The sequence below is a fragment of the Budorcas taxicolor genome, chromosome 5, assembly GCF_023091745.1.
Source record: "Budorcas taxicolor isolate Tak-1 chromosome 5, Takin1.1, whole genome shotgun sequence".
Taxonomy (NCBI): Eukaryota; Metazoa; Chordata; class Mammalia; order Artiodactyla; family Bovidae; genus Budorcas; species Budorcas taxicolor.
The window spans coordinates 142630974-142651713 of NC_068914.1; the positions used below are offsets into that span (position 1 = coordinate 142630974).

At 37.4% G+C, this 20740-nt stretch overlaps 1 protein-coding gene across 1 annotated transcript; it reads left to right on the forward strand.

Annotated features, from left to right (window-relative positions):
• The first annotated feature begins 6675 nt into the window (after positions 1-6675).
• On the forward strand, positions 6676-19229 carry LOC128048401 (killer cell lectin-like receptor 2). The gene is made up of 6 exons (XM_052640783.1): positions 6676-6790; positions 8965-9054; positions 10541-10777; positions 13512-13654; positions 15646-15752; positions 19091-19229. The coding sequence occupies exons 1-6, from the start codon at positions 6676-6678 to the stop codon at positions 19227-19229; spliced, it is 831 nt and encodes a 276-aa protein (XP_052496743.1).
• The last annotated feature ends 1511 nt before the right edge of the window (positions 19230-20740 follow it).

The following is a 20740-nucleotide window of genomic DNA, read 5'->3' on the forward strand; positions in this document are numbered from 1 at the left end:
GGACTGGTTGGATCTTCTTGCAGTCCAAGGGACTCAAGAGTCTTCTCCAACACCACAGTTCAAAAGCATCAATTCTTTGGCACTCAGCCTTCTTCACAGTCCAGCTCTCACATTCATACATGACCACTGGAAAAACCACAGCCTTGATTAGACGGATCTTAGTCAGCAAAGTAACGTCTCTGCTTTTGAACATGCTATCTAGGTTAGTCATAAGTGGCACAGAATCTGAATAGTTATCCAAAATCCGTTTTTTTGGTTTTTTTTTTTTTTTGGCCATGATTTTTTCATGCTTAATTTCGTGGTGTTCCTCTCATTTTGTTAGCAGTTGGAGGAAGGAAAATTTATGTTCAGTTCATGGCTGGAGCCCAGCTGGGACAATAGAAGATTTTAACTCAGAATAGCTTTTACTGTAAAGATAAGATGGACTAATAAAGTAGCTAGTTAGGGAAACAGGAAACTTCAAGATGTTTTGAGTTTTTACTGTAACAGCCAGGAAATGTCATTTGGCTCAGTGGCATAAAGTTTGGGCATTAGGACACATAACCATGGAAGGGGGAACATGGCCAGGTGAAGTTACTCCTCGCATCAGAGTGATGCAGAACATCTTTCCCTGGGAGCTGGTGGTTATTCCTGAAACCTTCACTTCGGGCTGGGACCGGAAGAACAGCCTGCTGCTGTGAAAAGATCAGCCATTGAGGTTGGAAGGTGTGACAAGCAGCTGTGTGCTAAGCCTCTAGCTGACGAAATTAATATCGTCAGGAACGGATGGGTAAAATGTGTGGTTTCCTAAATAACACCTTTAAGCAGACAGGAAGTAAATAAATAAACGCTTTATGTATTCATGCTGTGTATGTGTTATGTGTGTTTTGCACAAAAATGAAATTGGAAGACTGTATACAAGAACATTCAAAATGTTCTTTAATTTTTTTCTTTTTTTTTTATTGTTCTGTTTTCTTAAGGAGTGGGTGTAATGAAGTTTAGTGCGTCCATCTTGGGCTTCTTTGATCGAAGGACAATGCTAGGAGTTTCAGTGAGTCCCACCTGAAGTTACTGCTGTTATTTTGTGATGCTGGTTCTCTTCTTATTTAGGACGAAGTTTGCCTTTCTCAGAAATCAGAGCTTAGTAATAAAAATAAACCGGAGCTTAGAGGGAACAGCTACACAATGTGTCTTTCTAGTTATTAACCTCATTCTGTCTCTCTACAAAACTACGAAAAATCTAGGTTTTGTAGTCAGTTCCATTTTTCTTTAACCACCTTGTTCATCAGTGGCACATGTAGGCATCATATATCTTCTGCGTGCTACAGTTACAATAACAAATGGGACTAATGTGGTACTCAAGGTATGGAGTTTATATAGAGGAAATGTAAGTATGGGTATGTAAGTAAAAAAATGTTCTACCCTCGTCTAGACTCCATGAGAGCTGTCCCCCCTCTTACCAGCTCTAAGCATGTAAAACAAAACAAAACAAAAAAGCTCAACATCACCAATATCTCCATGGGGTGGTAAGACAGAACATAAGTCACAGTGCTTTTTTTCTGGAGGGGCAGTGGAATGCTGCCCAGCTCCTCCACTGTGTTAATATGTACTTGCCCCCCGATCCACATACTTTCTTCTAAGCATCTGCATTCCAAACTTGACATGTTGAGAAAGAGAACCTGGCTCAGTGCGTCAGCATTTCTGGATTGCAGTCCTGGCTCTTTCACTATTTATAGACTCCTTGAAAAGAGGAAAAAAACCATTCACTTATTTTTGAAGCCTAAGAAATCCTATCTCTAGAGCTAATCTAACTGAATTTTTCCAGGTCAATGAAGTAAGTGACATTCATGTTGAACCTGTGAGGAAACAGTTTTCAAATTTTTACAGCTAGAAAGGATTTGAATCTTGGACTTCAAATGATAACATTTAATATTTAATGTTCATTAGCATTAGATCTGGTTAGCACTTTATATACCCTACAGTCTTGGGAGGCAAATATCACTACTTTTGGTGAGTCTGAGGTTTGAAGAAGTGAAGTGACTTGCCTCAAGTCACCCATGGAAGAGAGGGGCTGATATTTCAAGCCAGATCTACTCAATTCCAGTCGCAAGAGATTTGTTGAAAATTCAGGCCCTTCTGAATTCAAAGTCCATCTGTGATTTTAAACATGGGTCAAGAATTAGCATGGCAAATAGTTGGGGAAACAGTGGGAACAGTGACGGACTTTATTTTCTTGGGCTCCGAAATCACTGAGGATGGTGACTGCAGCCATGAAATTAAAAGATGCTTACTCCTTGGAAGAAAAATTATGACCAACCTAGACAACGTATTAAAAAGCAGAGACATTACTTTGCCAACAAAGGTCCATCTAGTCAAAGCTATGGTTTTTCCAGTAGTCATGTATGGATGTGAGAGTTGGACTATAAAGAAAGCTGAGCATCAAAGAATTGATGCTTTTGAACTGTGATGTTGGAGAAGACTCTTGAGAGTCCCTTGGACTGCAAGGAGATCCAACTAGTCCATCCTAAAGGAAATCAGTCCTGAATATTCATTGGAAGGACTGATGTTGAAGCTGAAACTCCAATACTTTGGCCACCTGATGCAAAGAACTGACTCATTTGAAAAGACCCTGATGCTGGGAAATATTGAAGATGGGAGGAGAAGGGGATGACAGAGGATTAGATGGTTGGATGGCATCACCAACTCAATGGACATGAGTTTGAGTTAACTCCAGGAGTTGGTGATGGACAGGGGGGCCTGGCGTGCCACAGTCCATGGGGTCGCAAAGAGTCAGACACAACTGAGCTACTGAATTGAACTAAACTGCCACGTTTTGGGAGAAGGCAATGGCACCCCACTCTAGTACTCTTGCCTGGAAAATCCCATGGTCAGAGGATCCTGGTGGGCTGCAGTCCATGGGGTTGCCAAGAGTTGGACACGACTGAGCGACTTCACTTTCACTTTTCACTTTCATGCATTGGAGAAGGAAATGGCAACCCACTCCAGTGTTCTTGCCTGGAGAATCCCAGGGACGGGGGAGCCTGGTGGGCTGCCGTCTCTGGGGTCACACAGAGTCGGACACGACTGAAGCGACTTAGCAGCAGCAGCAGCAGCCACATTTTGACAACATTACTATTTCGCCCAGCCTACTGCCTATGTCCTCTCATCAGACTTCATTTGTTCATTCATTTCTTGCATTGGGATCGAGGGCTCAGAATCTTTCTGTTTTGAGATTGACAGCCAATGCGGGGTGAGGGTAAAGAGAGAAGAAAATGCCTAGCACTAAATATTCCTGAAGTGTCCAGACTCTACCCATGAAATTTTGCTTGTGTGATCGGATTAGTTTCTGGGAGGTAATTCTGTTGACCACTTGCCCACGATGATAAATGGCAGACTCAGTGGTGATTCCAAGATTAAGGGTTGCATCAGAGAACAGGAGAGAGCCAGCTGAGGACCAGCGGTCAGAACATTCAGTTGACTGTGTTTATCAAGTAGTCTGGGGAAGACCTGGGAGGAGAAGAATGAGGATGCCTTCTAAAGAAAGAGTGATGGTTTGGTTGTGGCGAAAATCGAAGGGTAAGCAAGGAATGTGGCTAGAGCTTGGTGAAGAAGGGCTGGGTTTGTCTTTGCCTAATCAATTTCACCTTATGTTTTCCATGTCACTCCTCTTTCCCCACACTCCCTATTCACCATTATCAACTGATTTGGAGAGCAATGTAAATTGATTTCATAGAACTGTACACCTGAAGACTGACAGCATCTGCATCAAATGAAAGTGAACTTCACTGAGAGATTTGGGAGTATTCTGGGAAGATCTGACTCATAGAAACAGACTTACAGAAACTGATTTCTTTTTGCTGAAAGATCATATGCCTTCATGAAGTAAGATTCATAGATGAAACTCAAATAGGAGAATAGTTCATCAGTATCTTTTAAGAGTATCAAATGTTATCATTTTTATACAATTAGTGTTGTATAAACAGAAATAACTTTTCTGTGGGGCATTTGGTAATATGTATCAAAGCTCTTTAATTTACATACCCCTTGACCCCATATTTTGTTTAAAATGTTTTCCTAAGAAAATATTCAAAAGTACAGGCCAGACATTTTTTATATTCACAAGAAGTTGAAAACAACATAAATGTCTAGCAATACAGGATTTCCTGAATAAATTAGGGTATAATCTATATGGATAATAACTATACAACTGTTTTTAAGATCACACTTTAGATGAATATTTTTAAGTGAGGAGACGGTGTAGAAAACAAGGGATCAAAAGTACTGTGTGTGGAATGACACCAACTCTGGTAGCAAACAAAACACACAGGTAAAAACTAGAAGCATACACACCAGAATTTTATAGTGGAATTATGTTTTAAAATACTTTCTAAAATATGTTTATCTGCAATAAACATAAATGGAAAAAGAAATCTTTTACTGTTTTTTTTTAAAAAATATTTATTTTAATTGGAGGATAATTACTTTACAGTACTGTGCTGTACGGCCTCCGCCATACATCAACATGAATCAGACATAGGCCTACTTGTGATGCCTCTCCCCTGAATTCCTCTCCGAATCCCTCCCTAACCCATCCCCCCCAGGCTGTCACAGAGCACCAGCTTTGGGTTCCCTGAGTTATACATCAAACTCTCACTGGCTATCTACTTTACCTGTAGCAGTGTATATGTTTCAATGCTGAAATCTTTTATTTTTAAATAGCAATCTGTAAGAGAAAGTTCCTAAGAGACAAGTTATTTATTTAGTCATAATATTTCTTGGGTACATGTATCTATATTTATGCACATACATTTTAATCAGTTGCTTTTGCTAGTAGTTTCTAAGGATGCAAGTTTTTGTTAAAAGATTTACTTTTTGTTTCCACCAAAGCTATGTTCGTTTTTTCTGTCCTTCAATGTAGATTTTGAATGTTATTTTACATAGCACCGAAGTGGTTGGTTAGTTGAAATGGAAGAAGATATATTCAAGACCATTTTCCTTTCTCATCAACATCAGCTTTTGTCATACAATTTCCTTTCATCACTTTGGTCAAGAGGAGGGGCAGAAAATTTTGAGTTAGAGCATGATTCAAAGACAATTCATGTCTGCCTCCATCTTACAGCCTCTCATGCACCCGAGGAATTGGGGATTGTAAAGGCCAACTTCTCTCACCCTGTTCTGGTCAGTTTTTTCCATCTGCATCACTGAACGGCACAGACACAGGTAACGTTCGCTTTTTATTGTCTCAGATCTTTGTAGCTGAGTATCTATTAGTCCTACTTATTTAAAAAAAAAGATACTAGAGAAAAAAGATTCTCGGAATATGATAGTTTATTATAAATGAGTTGGCATGAATATAAGAGGGATAGGAAAGCATGTTTTAAAAAAATTGATTGGGTTAGAACTGCATTCACTCTATGGAGATGAAAACTGTAGTTCAGCATTTATGGAAAATTATTTTCTTTTTAAAAAATTGGTTACGATTTTTTGCTTTGTGTTATCAAAATAAAGAGGGATTTGGGGGGTCAATAACTTTTTCTTTAGGTCTAATGATTCTAATATTGTCTTATCAATCTTGAAGTGTTCTGTAGTAGAAATAAACCTTTTTCCTTAGGAAAGTGGGAAAATGTGAGTAATCAAGTTTAGATACTAAAGAAAAGAATTAAAGAATATAGTTACATGTGCTATTTTTTCTCCATTTTTACTGTTTATTAGCATCTTTTCACACTGATTAATATAAAAACAAAGTACATCATAAATATCTACAGTTTAAAATTTCTTTTTATATTGATATCAATTGATAGAGTCGTTTATGGGTATTAACTAAAGACTGCCTGTTAACAAATTTTATTTTCACGTAGGCTTCTCTGGCAGGTAGAAGATTATTTCTTTAAGTTTAATATGCACAGAATCATTTGGGATTGAAAATACAAGTATCTGGGGTCTAATGTAAGAGATTTTTATTTGGCACTTCTCCCACGAGGCACTGGAATCTGAAATGTTAACCAATGTGCAGTGTTAACCCTCAATAATTTCTTTTGCAGATGGTATATGGGATATACTTTGGTAGAGTCATGTTATAGTTGAAAAGAACAACACAGTATATTTATCTACTCAGGTCAAGAAATAATTATCACAAACTGATATTCCAATCCTTCTAAGAAACTTTTACTATCAATAATGTAGATCTGAATATATAATATATATGTATATGTATTACATATACTTTTTAAGCCAAGATATTTATGTTTTTCAAAATCTCAAAAAATATAATTTTTGGTTTTTGAATTAATAGTTTTAAAAGTATCTCAGTAATTTGTGATGGTATCACTTTGCCTAACACTTGTATATGTGTGTTGAACATTTTGAGCTAAATGGAATAGGACCCAGCCTATTTAATCTATCAGTAAATTAAAAAAAATTCTTCCCATATTTTCTAATAATATGGCTATAGTTACTAGGAGTATAAATGACTTTAGCAAAAATATTGAAAGTTTCTCATTTCTTATATAAATCAGGCTCAGTCTACATACTTTAGGCCCTTGAAGGAATTACTGAGCACACATCCACATGCACGCACACATGCATAATCTTCTTAATCCTAGTATATTTTTACAAACAGACATTTTAATTTTTCTTTGGAATGAAATCATTCAGTTGAAAGTTTTAATGCAAAACATATATTTGTTTACTCTAGAGATGAGTGATCAAGAAGTGAGTTATTCCACCCTGAGATTTCTTCAATCACCTCCAGAGTCACAAAACAGATTAAGACCTGATGGTACTCAAAGACCTGACAAGACTGAGGAAAAAGGTACATGTTTGAAACATCTAGATTCACCTGACTCTTGTGTGCTTGCTAAGTCACTTCAGTCCTGTCCAACTCTCTGTGACCCCATGGACTGTAGCCCACCAGGCTCCTCTGTCCACGGCATTTCCCAGGGAAGAATACCAGAGTGGGTTGCCATTTTCTCCTCCAGGGGATCTTCCCAAACCAGGGATTGAACCTGTATCTCCTGTGGCTCCTGCACTGCCGGCGGATTCTTTACCACTGGGCCACCAGGGGAAGCCCTCTTATGGACTGTCAGACTTCTGACGTTAGAAATAAAAAGTTCTATCCATATTCTAGGTGTTCAATTGATAATAAGAAACCATAATGGTCTTTAATGATCTTTTAAAAAAATTGTGAGAATGTAGAAATTAATGCATTCTTTTAAATTTGAGAAGGTAATAGAGTGTTTTCATTCAAATTTGGTCAAGAGAAATTCACAAGGACTCTTTTTTAGCTCCCCAACTAATCAAATCTGCACCCCCTGCATTGGAACTACAGAGTCCTAACCACTGGATGGCCAGGGAAGTCCCTTGTGAGGGCTTCCAGAGTAAGAGACAGACTAGAGTCTCAAGAAAACATTGTGGTTCCTAGAGAAATGTCTTACAGAATGTGAAGACATGAGAAATATGCATTAGAAGCAGTGTTTTTATTCAGACAAAAGGTATTTTTGGTGTCTTAAATATTTACCAAACCTTAATGGCAATGAAGAAATGAAAATATTCAAATCCAAAGGGCATTCTAGCTTTTCCATTCTCTCTTTGTACCTTCAAACAGTGTCACGAACTCAACTGAAAATGACTTTTACTGATTTAATATAGTGTCCACCAGAGATACAAATTTTGGATATATATATATATATGTATATATAGAGAGAGAGGATCTTGAAAGTAGGAGAATAAATAGAGCATTGCTAGAGGAAAAAGAGTTTGAAGATAAATGGAGAAAAATTGATTTCTAGGAAGTTCTTTAAGAGATGGGGCCCAGTAACATTTGCAGCTTCAGAATACTCACTCTTGGCTTCCAATTTCTCATGAATATTGCCTACTTTTTCCTTCTTCTTCATGATTAGTTGTGATCACATAAATATGCCTGTCATTGTGGATCCCCACAAATGAGTATTGTGTTTATTGTCCCCTGTACTTTCGTGGACAGAGGAGCCTCGAAGGCTACAGTCCATAGGGTTACAAAGAGTCAGATATGATTGAACACCCCCCCCCCCCACCAACACACACACACCTGTCTGCTTTTCTAAGGGATACACACACACACACACACACACACACACACACCTGTCTGTGCTTCTGTGCTTTTCTAATGGAGGCATTTTAAAAATCCTCCAATACTCTTCTTGTGGTGTAGAATTTCTGCAATGGGTGCATGTAACTAAAAAAAAAAAAAAAAAAAAAAACCTGAGACTTTAAAACTATAATTACTAGATGGCAAATTAAAAACAGTTTGTATCATGGATTTCTGTAAAACATTTTTGAAAATGTTATGTATCTATTTTTGCCTGTGCTGGGTCTTGGGTTGCTGCTTTTGGACTTTCTCTAGTTGCAGTGAGCGGGGGCTACTCTTTGTTGCCATGCACTGGCTTTTCATTGAGGAAGCTTCTTTTGCTGAAGAGCACAGGGGCTTCCCAGGTGGCACAGTGGTAAAGAATCCTCCTGCCAATGCAGGAGACTGGGGTTTGATCCCTGAGTTGGGACAATCCCCTGGACCAGGAAATGGCAACCCACTCCAGAACTCTTGCCTGAGAAATCCCATGGACGGAAGAGCCTGGTGGGCTACAGTCCATGGGGTTGCAAAGAGGCAGACTACTGACACACACACACACACACACACACACACACACACACACACACAGACATACACACAGAGGTTCTAGGGCACGAGGGCTTCAGTAGTTGTAGCACACAGGCTCCATAGTTGTGGAGCATGGGCTTAGTTGCCCGGCAGCATGTGGAATCTTCCTGGACCAGGGATTGAACTGGTATCGACTGCATTGCAAGACAGATTCTAAACCACTGGATCACCAGGGTAGTTCCTGAAAATTTTTAGAGAAGATTGTTTCTATGTTTCAAATGGGGTCCAGGTTAAGATGAGTAGTGGGCTGAGCTTTGTCCCCAATGATCACTTTCTTCCTTCTTTATTTAAAGAGTCTTCAGTGCCCTGGCATGGCATTGCAGTGACTCTTGGGATCCTCTGCTTACTTCTCTTGATGACAATCACCGTGCTGGGTATAAAGAGTAAGTAACTGAAATACACCCAAGTCTGAGTAATAGCGATAACCACTCATTGTGTAGGTACCAACCATGCTCTATCAATTGTTCCATGGCGATAATCAGAGAATGTTCCAGGGAGTTCTTTCTTAGTGATTTTTTCCCCAGATATAATCACAGTGTGATTTTCATTTTGTTTATCTATTCCTGTATCTCTGAAGCTGTAATGAGCTGTCTCGTTCTATATAAGGCATGTTAACATTCTTTCTGATATAGGACTTAGCACAGAAGAACCCCTTTTCCATAGGGGATACCATCTCAGACCCCCAGTGGTGCCTGAAATCACAGATAGCACTGAACCCTGTACATGTTATGGTTTTTTTCTGTTCATACACACCTACGATAAAGTTTAATTTATAATTTAAGCACAGTAAGAGAATATCTGAATTGTGAGCATCACTACTCTTGTGATTTCAGACCATTATTAAGTGAAATAAGGGTTGAATGCAAGCACTGCATACCCAGACAGCCATCTGATGAAGGCTACCAAGTGACTGAGGAGAGTGGGATACACTCGACAAAGGAATGATTCCCCTTTCTGGGGAACACAAGAGGGATGGCTCGAGTTTCCTTCACACTATGAACTGCATGCAATTTAAAACTTATGAATTACTTATTTCTAGAATTTTCCATTTAATATTTTCAGGTTGTGGTTGACGGGGTAACTCAAACTGCAGAAAGCAAAACCAAGGTTAAGTGGAAACTATCGCAAAGAGTTAGACATGACTGAGCGACTGAACTGAACTGTACTGAACTGATTGTAATATTCTGCCTTCTAAATTAACATCGCTTTGAATCTCAGATACAAATTTTTTGAGAAACAACTGTTTGAAAATGAATTACGACTTTCTCTTAATTTTTAAAAAATCTATAATAAGGAAATGATTTAGTAAAATGAGTGAGTCTATGCATGGATGTTAGATGATCTTGAATGTAGCCTTTAGCTTTCATTTGAGTTCCTTGACATCTTTAGGGAAAAGTACTAATATCTTACACTCAGATAAAACTATGTATTTGGGTCTTCCTCTCTTTTTTCTTGTGGATATTCTGTCTATTCCAATGATATTGGTATAATTTCTTCATGCTATTTAGTGTAGCTTTTCATACTCAGAAGATGTATTGCTAAGTGTTGGTCAGTTTTTCCTTTGGTGCCTATTTGTAGACGACATGCTAATTTACAAAGAAATTGAACTGAATGCTTAGATGGCGCCATCATAATTTTATTTAGAAATCATGATTTATTTATTCTACACTTAGGTGGCCCATAATGAGAAATCTGGTGTTTCAGTTTATATGGTCACGTTGTAGAGGTCTTACTTTCTAAATGTAAAATTAATAATTAAAGGAGTGAAATAGGTTGGTTGTCAAAGTGAGATTTCTTTTCTCCTGTCCTAATTTCAATAGTGAAACTTTATGAGTACTTTAAAAATTATATCTATGCTGTTAATTTTAGTTTTCCAGTATATTCAAGAAAAACATCAACAGGAGGAAACTTTACGGAACCTCAGTCAGAAGTATGATGTTATGCAAAACGACAACTACTTAAAGAAGCAGCTTTTGACAAAGAAGACTTCAGAATGTGATAGACTAAATGAAACTCTTCAGCAAATAAAAGAATCGGACTTAGTCTTTACAGAAAAGAAGGGGTGCTATCACGAAAATAAGTCTTCAGAGTCTTTGCCAAATACAGGTATGGAGGAAATTTTGAATTGAAGATTGCACAATTTTCCATTACTTATTCCTCCTCCAAAAGTTTTGAGGCTTAATGCAGGCTTATGTTATGTGTTAGGGACCCAGGTCTGCTAGACAACTTTTAATTTGTGCCTCTTAGATGTAGCATGGTTATTTGAGTTTGCTTATCTCAAATACAGGATTGAGACGCCAGGAATCATGTTTGGATGAATAGTCTTATACTTCCCAAACTCAATTGCAGTTCTTGCCTTCTTTTGCTCCCAGAAGGTAAAATAGTGTTATATCAGGGCCCCTGAAAATTTGGATTGCTCTGGACCTGCAGGCGAAGTAGACGCTTTAGTTTTGTTGCTGACATGAAATATGGAGACTATCAGTAAAAATACATTAAAAAAATATGTTTAGGCTAAAATAAATGCTAGTCATTTTATTTGTATGCTGTTGTAAAGATAACTGTGTGTTTTTGCTTCCATTCTGCATTAACTTCAGATATTTGATCTATTTTATGATCAATATGTACTCCCTCCAGGGGGCTTCCCTGGCAGCTCAGCGGTAAAGAACCTGCCTGCAATGCAGGTGACGCAGGAGACGTGGGTTCAATCCCTGTGCAGGCAAGATTCCTTGGAGGAGGGCATGACAACCCACTCCAGTATTCTTGCCTAGAGAATCCCACGGACTGAGCATCTTGGCAGGCTACAGTCCATAGGATCACAAAGAGTCAGACAAGATCGAAGTGACTGAGCACGCACATGCGTATTCATTCTAATACATCTACAAGACTTGCCAGAGTGTTGATGTTTGTGTAACATTGTGTGATGATACTATTCAAAACATCTAAGAAATAAGAATATTAAATCTCATACAATAATAAACTCTGTTATGCATAATGATGGAATGAATTGGCCTGATAAATCAACTTCTAAATATTTTGCTTAGTGTTTATTATACAAAGAGATTTTGCATAATTGATATCATCTAGGTATGGTAGTTAGTAGAAATGTACTGTTTCTATCACTGAAGAATTAATAATGTTTCATTTTTGTTTCTTTTGTTTTATTTTTTTACTACCTATAACAAATTTAGATTTCATGCTGTAGAAAGGTTCACATCTTGTTTTTTTCCCCTTCTGAGGCCATTTTTTCCATAGCCTTTTTTTTTTTTTTTAAATTATTTACTTTTGGCTGTGCTGGGTTTTTGTTGCTGCACGGGCTTTTCACTAGTTGTGACGAGTCGGGGCTACTCTCTGGTTGCAGTATGTAGACCTCTCATTTCGGTGCCTTTTCTTGGTGTGGAATGTGCTCTAAGGCACACTGGCTTTGGCACAGGGCACAGGGGCTCAATAGTTTCGGCTCCCAGGCTCTAGAGTGCAGGCTTGATGGTCACGGCACATGGACTTAGTTGCTCCATGGAATGTGGCATCTTCCCAGATTAGGGCTTGAACCTGGATCTCCTGCATTGCCAGGCAAATTCTTTACCACTGAGCCACCAGGGAAGCCTCTTCCATAGTTTTAAATACTCCTCACAAACGTGTCTTTTAATGTTGTATATTATTGCATTGCATTTGTAACAATTTAAATGTTTTCTTTATTAGACTGTTAGACAGTTTTGTCTTCTATAAATAATTATAAATGTACTTTGAGGGATGAATAATATTTTGATTTGGTATATTTTAAGCAATGAGGACAAGAAAAATTTCCAAAGAATAATTTTAATTTTATTTAGAAGGCATTTCAGAATTTCTAAACATTTATAAAGTTAATTTTATTATTATAAAAACAGCTTTTCTGAGGTATTATTAATATGCAAAAAGCTGCATATAACTAATGTATGCAACTTGATGAGTTGGGACATATGTATATATGCATAAAACCATCCACAATTAGGGTAATAGGCATATCTATCACCTTCAAAAGTTTTCTTATGTCCCTTTCTGCTCTGTGGTAAGAACACTTAGCATGAGGTCTGCCCTTTTAACAAGTTTTTAAGTGTTTGGCTCATTATTAGCTACAGGCACCATGTTGTACAGCAGATCTCTAGAATTTATGCACCTTGAGTAACTGAAACTGTATACCCATGAAACAACAGCCCTTTCCCCTCCCCCAGCTACCCCTTTTCTACTTTCTGTTTGACTACTTTTTACATCTCATACAAGTGGAATCATGCAATATTTGCCTTTTGTCATTGGCTTATTTCACTTAGCATAATTATCCTCAAGTTTCATCCATGCAGTTACCAATGGCAAGGTTTCATTCTTAAGGCTGAGTAATATTCCTTTTATTTTTTACATATATGAACTCTATATTTAGTTTTGGCAATAGACAAAAAAGTAAACATGACATTGTTAATTGTGTGTTTCTTGATACAGGGCAATAAAAACAATGTTGATTCTGTAAAAGCAGTCACCTTTGGTTAATCAAGAATGTGCTTCTCAATTGTTCTCTATCTCTGTTTTCATAACCTCAGAAGCCCAGTGCTGGAAAATTAATATTTCCTTTAGACTAGATCACATTTTCTTCATCCATCAATGGACATTTGGGTTGTTTCCATTTCTCGACTATTGTGAATAGTGCTGCAAAGACTATGGCAATGCAGAGTTCTCTCGGCATTCCAGACTTCTGATGAAATTCACATTATCATTATTGATAGCTGTTAAGATATTTCATGATAAATATCTTCCTCTGCTTAACAAAATACCAGATGAAAAGACGTTTAATGCTTCACCTTATGTATTATAGGCAAACTCAAGGAAGTCTCCTGGTGGTGTTGGGAAGTAAAATGTTACTACTTTACTGCTGAAGCTAATAACTGGATGGGATGTAACCAGACTTGCCAAAGTCACGATTCATCTCTTTTGAAGATAGATGATACAAAAGAACTGGTATCATGGATTGTTATATGTACTTTTATCCTCCAGGCCTCTGTCTCTCACCTTTGGGCCCAAGATACTGAGAAAATGGGGGAGTTTAGAAAGAGGAACCTTCAGTTATTCCTTGAGTCATGATTGTCAAGTGAACAAAAATTGTAAAGTTAAAAGTCTCAAAAAAATCAAACAAACAGATTTTCCTAGTGAAATATCTTTGGTCTTTCCTTCTATTAAACTAATTACTTTAAAGTAAGAACCGAAGAACATGAAGACTGTAGCACAGAGAGCTTCCTTGAGGATAGGAGTGGCAGTTGCTTCTTGGAGGTTGAAAATGATGGGCTAACTGTGGCATTCATCACAATCCCTAGTAAATATTCCCCTCTTGGTGAATGCTATTCTCAAATACCTTCTTGTTTTCCGTAAAAAAGATAAAAAATTAATGAACAGAAGAACTTACCTGCTAATAAGAATATGATCTTGGTATTTTATAAGCATTCAATACATATTATCTATCAAGATAAGCATGATTATTTCCAAAATGGAAACCCCCTTTAAGATGCAATTTGGGTCTTTGCAATCATCTTCTTTACTTAGGACTCTGAAAAAAAAGCATGCCTTTCCTTTGATGAAGTACTTAACCCTTTGGTAAATGGCAGCCTGGAGCCAACAGTTATTTTTTTCCTATAAGGTGGTAACTGAAAACCCAAAGGCAGTGTAGTTTAGAAGTTACTGTTAGGAATCCAGGAGCCAGACTGCCTGGTAATGAATTCAGTTCTGCTGCTTACTAGCTGGGTGACCCTAGGCAAGTTACTTAACCGCTCTGGGCCTGTTTTCCCACCTGCAAAATGTAGATAATAGTGAGAAACATAAAAGTGGTAGTAGTTTTACAAATTAGCTTTATGGCAATTTTCATTGCATCTGTAGGCAACGTTCTGGAGGAGGTAATGGCAACCCACTCCAGTATTCTTGCCAGGATAATCCCATGGACAGAGGAGTCTGGCAGGCTCCAGTCTGGAGTCTCAAGAGTCGGACACAACTAAGTAACTGAGCATGCACGCATGTAGGTAGCATTTACTTGATCAATATTTGTATATATTATATCAATATGTATATCTCTCAAAAAGAATTGTAAAAAGAGAAAATACAGTGACAATAATATTGCATTTATCTTTGAAATTTATTGCAAATAAAAACTATCCACACACACAAAATGTGTTTTTACAGAGAAACGGTTGCAACTATCAGTCTGAAATCTCTACTCATTATCTAGAAAAACAAAACAAAATTTCTATGCAAATCTAGCAGATATTTTAAATCATAACATGAAAGAATTATGATGTTGTCATAAAATAATTTTTTATGTTTGTTGCACTAAAAAATTAAAATTATATTTAGAAATATATTCAGTCATTTAACCAGACATTATGTACTATGTCACTTTGATATATTACATTTGGGGGCATAGTGAATATTTCCAAATATGGCCCTGTTTCCCTCCACCCCTTCCAACTACTGAATTACAGCAAGTATTTTTTTTTTTTTTTTTTATGAAGTTGAAGGCTCTAATGCACACATCCCCACAAACATTTGTTATTTTAATAATTTGTTTAGAAGATTTCTTCTTTCACTTGGAATATGTAACATTATGTTTCTTAACCCTTAAGTTTTCTCTGGAGCATGACTTTGAATGGTTTCATAAAATGTCACGTATTATTTAACAACTCTTCTATTGTTAGATATTTAGATTTAAACTTTTCCACATTTTAAATAACCTAGTAGATTGGCAGCCATTTGTAAAGAAATAAACTATTAGATGGAAATTAATTTGGAAAATGAAATACAGGGGTTGAAGGAAGAGAGAGACTTTTAGAAAAGAAGGATGGAGGATCATGTAGAAATTAGCAGACCACTGGTAGTAGAAACAGCTGGATCTTTTACCTGACCTTATTTTCATTCATTTAACAGATGGTAATGTAGCCCCATGATATGTTTTGTTTCCTTTGTAGAGACTCCTTCAACCCAAGACTTGTCAAAATTCCTACTGGATTGGATTATCATTTAGGAAAATGGAAAACAGGTGGAAATGGATAGGCAATGGCATACCTTCTAGACTGTAAGTTTCCAGGATGCATTTAAACTCTAATATTGATGTTGGGTTGGAATGACTGTTTCTAAAAAGAATCTTCATGGAGCTCAACTCATTTTCAGGTAGAAGTCATTAGTAAGAAGAAGGAGAATGATTTAAAAAGTGTTTCAGGAAGTATGGTTAGAAAGCAAGAGAAGCATCATACAGAGTTATTAATATAAAATTACGATGCTAAACAGATGTTCAGAAGCATGTGTTATGAGGACCCCAGACTAAGACAGAATCATTAGGTAAGGTGATTGAACCATTCTGAGTTAGCCGTAGTGATCACTTCCACAACCACAAATAAGTATTTTGAGTCTCCTCAAAATTCTGTTGAAACTTCTTTGTATTAGTGGTGGCGGCAATGGTTTAGTCACTAAGTCCTGTCTGACTTTTGTGGCCCCATGGACTGTAGCCCACCTAGCTCCTCTGTCCATGGGATTTCCCAAGCAAGAACACTCGAGTGGGTTGCCATTCCTTTCTCCAGGGGATCTTCCCAACCCAGGGATTGAACCCGTGTCTCCTGCATCTCCTGCTTTGCATGCAGATTCTTTACCATTGAGCCATCGGGAAGCCTTTGTATTAGTAGTTTATATTAATGATAAATAAACATAAATGTGAATATAAACATAGACACATGCATGTGTATACACATACACACACCCACATCCTCTCTATAGTCCTTCTATTAAGTGCAGTACTTTGTGAACTCTTGCATTTACATTTAGTTATAATCTGCTATTTAATGATTAAAAAAAAAACTGAACAGTTACATTTTTTATTTCTAAGAGTTCTCTTATATCCTCAAATCTGCTTGCTAGTTACTCATGATTTCAAACTGTCTTGAATTTATTGATTTCTTGAAGGATATTTATCATCCTCAATTTATACTTGGTATCTGATCATTTTAATATTTGAAGTTTTATGGGTCCAACCTATCACGTCTTTTGTTCATGATGTCATTTTCTTTGTAGTGGTTAGTGATTTTTTTTTTTTTAAGCCTCTGGAAATTATTCGAGGATTGAGATGAAGGTGGCTTCCTCAAGGGAAAAATTTGCCTTTGTTGCCTGTCTTGGGGGCATTGTGAATCTGAGCAGTTTTTAATTCTAAATTTAGGCTCTGCAAGTAGTGTGATTCTGGGCTGCAAACCTACAAGAGATGTCATTCAGGAAACAACCTTAATGTAATCGTAGTCTGTGAGTACAGTTTCAGGTGAACACTTTCAGGGCCAAAATAAGATGCTCACATTGCATAATTAATCAAATCCATGTTAAACACATAGTGCTATGCAAGGGGAAAGAAATGGGGTAGCCTATCACACTTGGGTGGAATGGGATAGGTTGTCACAGTTAGGAGAAGGGGCAAGTGTGTGACAAGATGGCCTGGATCCTAAGTTATACACTCATCATCTGATCTAGCTCTGTGGTATCACACTTCCCTGATAATGGTGGAAGGACCAAACTTGAGATTTTGAGTAAGGGGGTCAACAGACAGAAGGTTCTTGTGGCCAGCACATACCTTTTTTCTACTGGGTTGATACAGGGGCAAGCATGCCTGGTTAGAGCTGCAGCTTTGCAATTAACCTGAGGGGCAGCTATGGATTCTACTGGAGTTCCTCAGGCAGGGGGCCAGAATGAGTGCCACCCATGGGTGACAAACGTAAGACTGAATGGAGAGTGTCTACGTTCATCATGTTTATTTTATGCATGATAGTTTCTGTCTGCTTGATTCTTCCTTCCTTTCCTATGTTCAGCACTCATGGGTTCTACTTACTCTTTGTCTTTGGGCTCAGTTGCTCAGTTGTGCCCAACCCTTGGACTGTAGCCCACCAGATTCCTCTGTCTATGGAATTTTCCAGGTCAGAGTACAGGAGTGGGTTGCCCTTTCTTTCTCCAAGGGATCTTCCGAACCCAGTGATGGAACCTGTATTTTCATCAGCAGGTGGATTCTTTACTGCTAAGCGAAGCCCTCTGTTTACTATATCTAACAAATCACATAGGTTACTAACTTACTTAACACATCTGGTATTTTCTGCTTGTGCTTCACAGCTATTTAGTTTCATTTATCTTCCTTAGTTGTTTCTCTTTTTACCTATAGCATATTTAAGTATTCCTAGGTAATGTAGCAAATGCAAATTGCATGAGGTGTGGTTTGTGATTTTGGATTGTTAGGTGGGATTATTCCTTTTCTCTTCTGCTTAAATTCAAGGTTCAAGACAGTCCTAAGGTAGTTTATATTGGAAATATAACACTTTTGTCTCAACCCTTTTGGTAGCTTGTTTTCTATGCATTGAGTTGGCCAAAAAGTTGATTTGGGGTATCCTGTAAGATGTTATGAACATTTTTGACCAACCCAATAGAATTTTCATCTTGGGCAGAATCCATTCTTTAGTCTGCTACATCTAAGGGAAAGACTGGTTTCAGTGCTTCACTTACCCTTCTGGGTTTCCATCTTTGCTTAACCCTCATAGCCTGAGCATGAATCTGCCTCTTGCCAGTCCATGAACTTACTCAAGAGGTTTTAAAAAATTTTTTTCAGCATTTTAAACTATTTTCAACAGAAAGATATTTCTCCCCTAATCTACTACTTTGCTGAAATACAGATCTTGTTTCAGATATTTTTCCAGTGAAATTTTAATATTTTAATTAGTAACTATTAGCTCTGGGGGTAACAGCCCCATAGCTAACTGTGAGAGAGGGAAAGAAAAGATATAAAACATCCATTCAACAACTTCATCTCTGCCTATATTCTGATTCTACTTTTTCTTCTTAAATTATATTCACATGCAACCTTGTTACCTGTATCATAGAAATTCAGTTCCTCTACTTTTAAATATCTCATTTTAATTGAAATAATTAACACAAGAAAGCAGGTTACTATGTCATGATCCCAACTAGCAATATTGCTCTCTGATCAAAAATTCCCAGTGTGAAACATGTGAGGTTATAGATGTGATCAAGAAGATGTTATTCTATTTAATGGGATAAGAGCAATAGAAAATCTTTTAGTTTATTTATTTATTTGGCTGAGCTCTTAGTTTCAAATATACAGGATCTTTCATTGTTGCATGTGAACTCTTAGTGGTGGCTTGTTGGCATGTGGGATCTAGTTTCCTGACCGAGGATCAAACCTAAGCCCCTTACATTGGGAGTATGGAGTCTTAGTCACTGGACCATTATGGAAGTCCTGAAAATCTTTAATGATGAACTTATCATTAATATTTCCATAGGCCAGATATTTAGAAAATAGATTTAAAAATATGCTTTATGTTGTTGTAAGCTGCAAAATTAAACAGTTGACCTTGTATGTTTTCTGTCCTACAGTAATTTGACAATAATGCATCATCGTTTTGGGAAAAGTGAATGTGCATTTTTAACCTCAACAAGAATAGAAACTATTGATTGCTATAGAACCTATAATTGTATCTGCGAGAAGAGAATTGATTGCTTCAATAAACACTAAGAAGAAAAGGTGAGATGAAATTTTGTAAATTTTTTTGTTGTTGGTTTTCTATAGTAATTTGTGGCTAACTATAAATTAATGTTTTTGACTACAGGACTGAGTTCACTGTAGAAACAGAGATGAGATGGAAGAGGAAGAGAAAGCGCTCTTTTGGACTGTGATCGAAGACATCAGATGCCATGTGTCTTCTTGGGGAAGAGGGAATCATTTTCTCCTTGGAGAGCAGTTACCCCTCTCTTTTAATGGCCTTGAGGAATTGCTCTCTCTTTTCCTGAAACACCCCTAGAATCAATTAGACAACTGATAAATAGCTTGAGTTTTTTCCTTATCAATAGGATAAATCATTTCAATAGACTCTGGCTTTGAGAGACCATAATTAATAACTAAAAAGTACTTATCCTCCCTCCCACCCCATCTAGATACTTACCTCTCATTAAAAATAATTTTGCTATAATTTCAAACTTACTGAATAGTTGAAACAGTAGTACAAGGAACTATCATGTAACCTTTACCCATGGTTACTATTTGCTTAAATTTTACTGTATATGCATTTTTATAGTTTCTTTCTCTCTGCCTCTTTCCTTGCTGATTCATTTGATAATAAATTTAGAACATTATGCCCGTTTGTCTAAATATTTCACAAGAACCAGGATTTTGTCCTCTATAACCATAGAACAATTGTCAAAATCAGGAAATTTAGCACTGGTACAGTACTATGAGGGAAGTCTCGTGTGCTGCAGTCCATGGGGCAGCAAAGAGTTGGACATGACTGAGCGATTGAACAACCAATAGCAGGCTTCCAGTTGATACACTGTCTTCTTCATCAGCTCTAGATGTGTCCCTTCATCATTCAAAACACAGCGTTACAATGATGAATTCCACCATCACTTTTTATACAAAATGGTAGTGGAAAAGGAAGAAGAAAAAAGACATGTTTTCTTATCATATAACTATAAAAATATAGCTATAAAGAGAGCTGTAAAAAATAGCTACCAATACCCTTGTCTCTGTAATAGGTTGTGAAGCCATAGTTGAATTTATCACTTTCTATTCCTACCACTCATGTTTCTCGTGAAGCTAATGCCTCAACTAGTTGTGCAGCTGATTGGTGTTGTGATGGTGGCTAGAAGACCTCTGCTACTGAAAGGTTGTTGCTGGACCATGAAAGACGCTGGGATTCTTGGCCTCTGGAGGAGAATTCAATCCGTGGCCAGAGACGAGGCTTGATCACTCAGAGCTTTTGTGTAATAAAGTTTTACTAAAGTATAAAAGAGATAGAGAAAGCTTCTGACATTGACATCAGAAGGGGGCAGAAAGAGTGCCCCCCTGCTAGTCTTTAGCTGGGTGTTATATAGCTACTAGCAGTCTGCTAATTAAAGAAAGGGAATGTCTCAAAACTTAGAGAATGGCACCAGGCCCCTCACCCACAACATGCATTTTTGAGATAACATTGACACCAGGTGAGTCATCCGGGGCCATAAAACAATTGACATGAATCTTGAAGAAAGGCA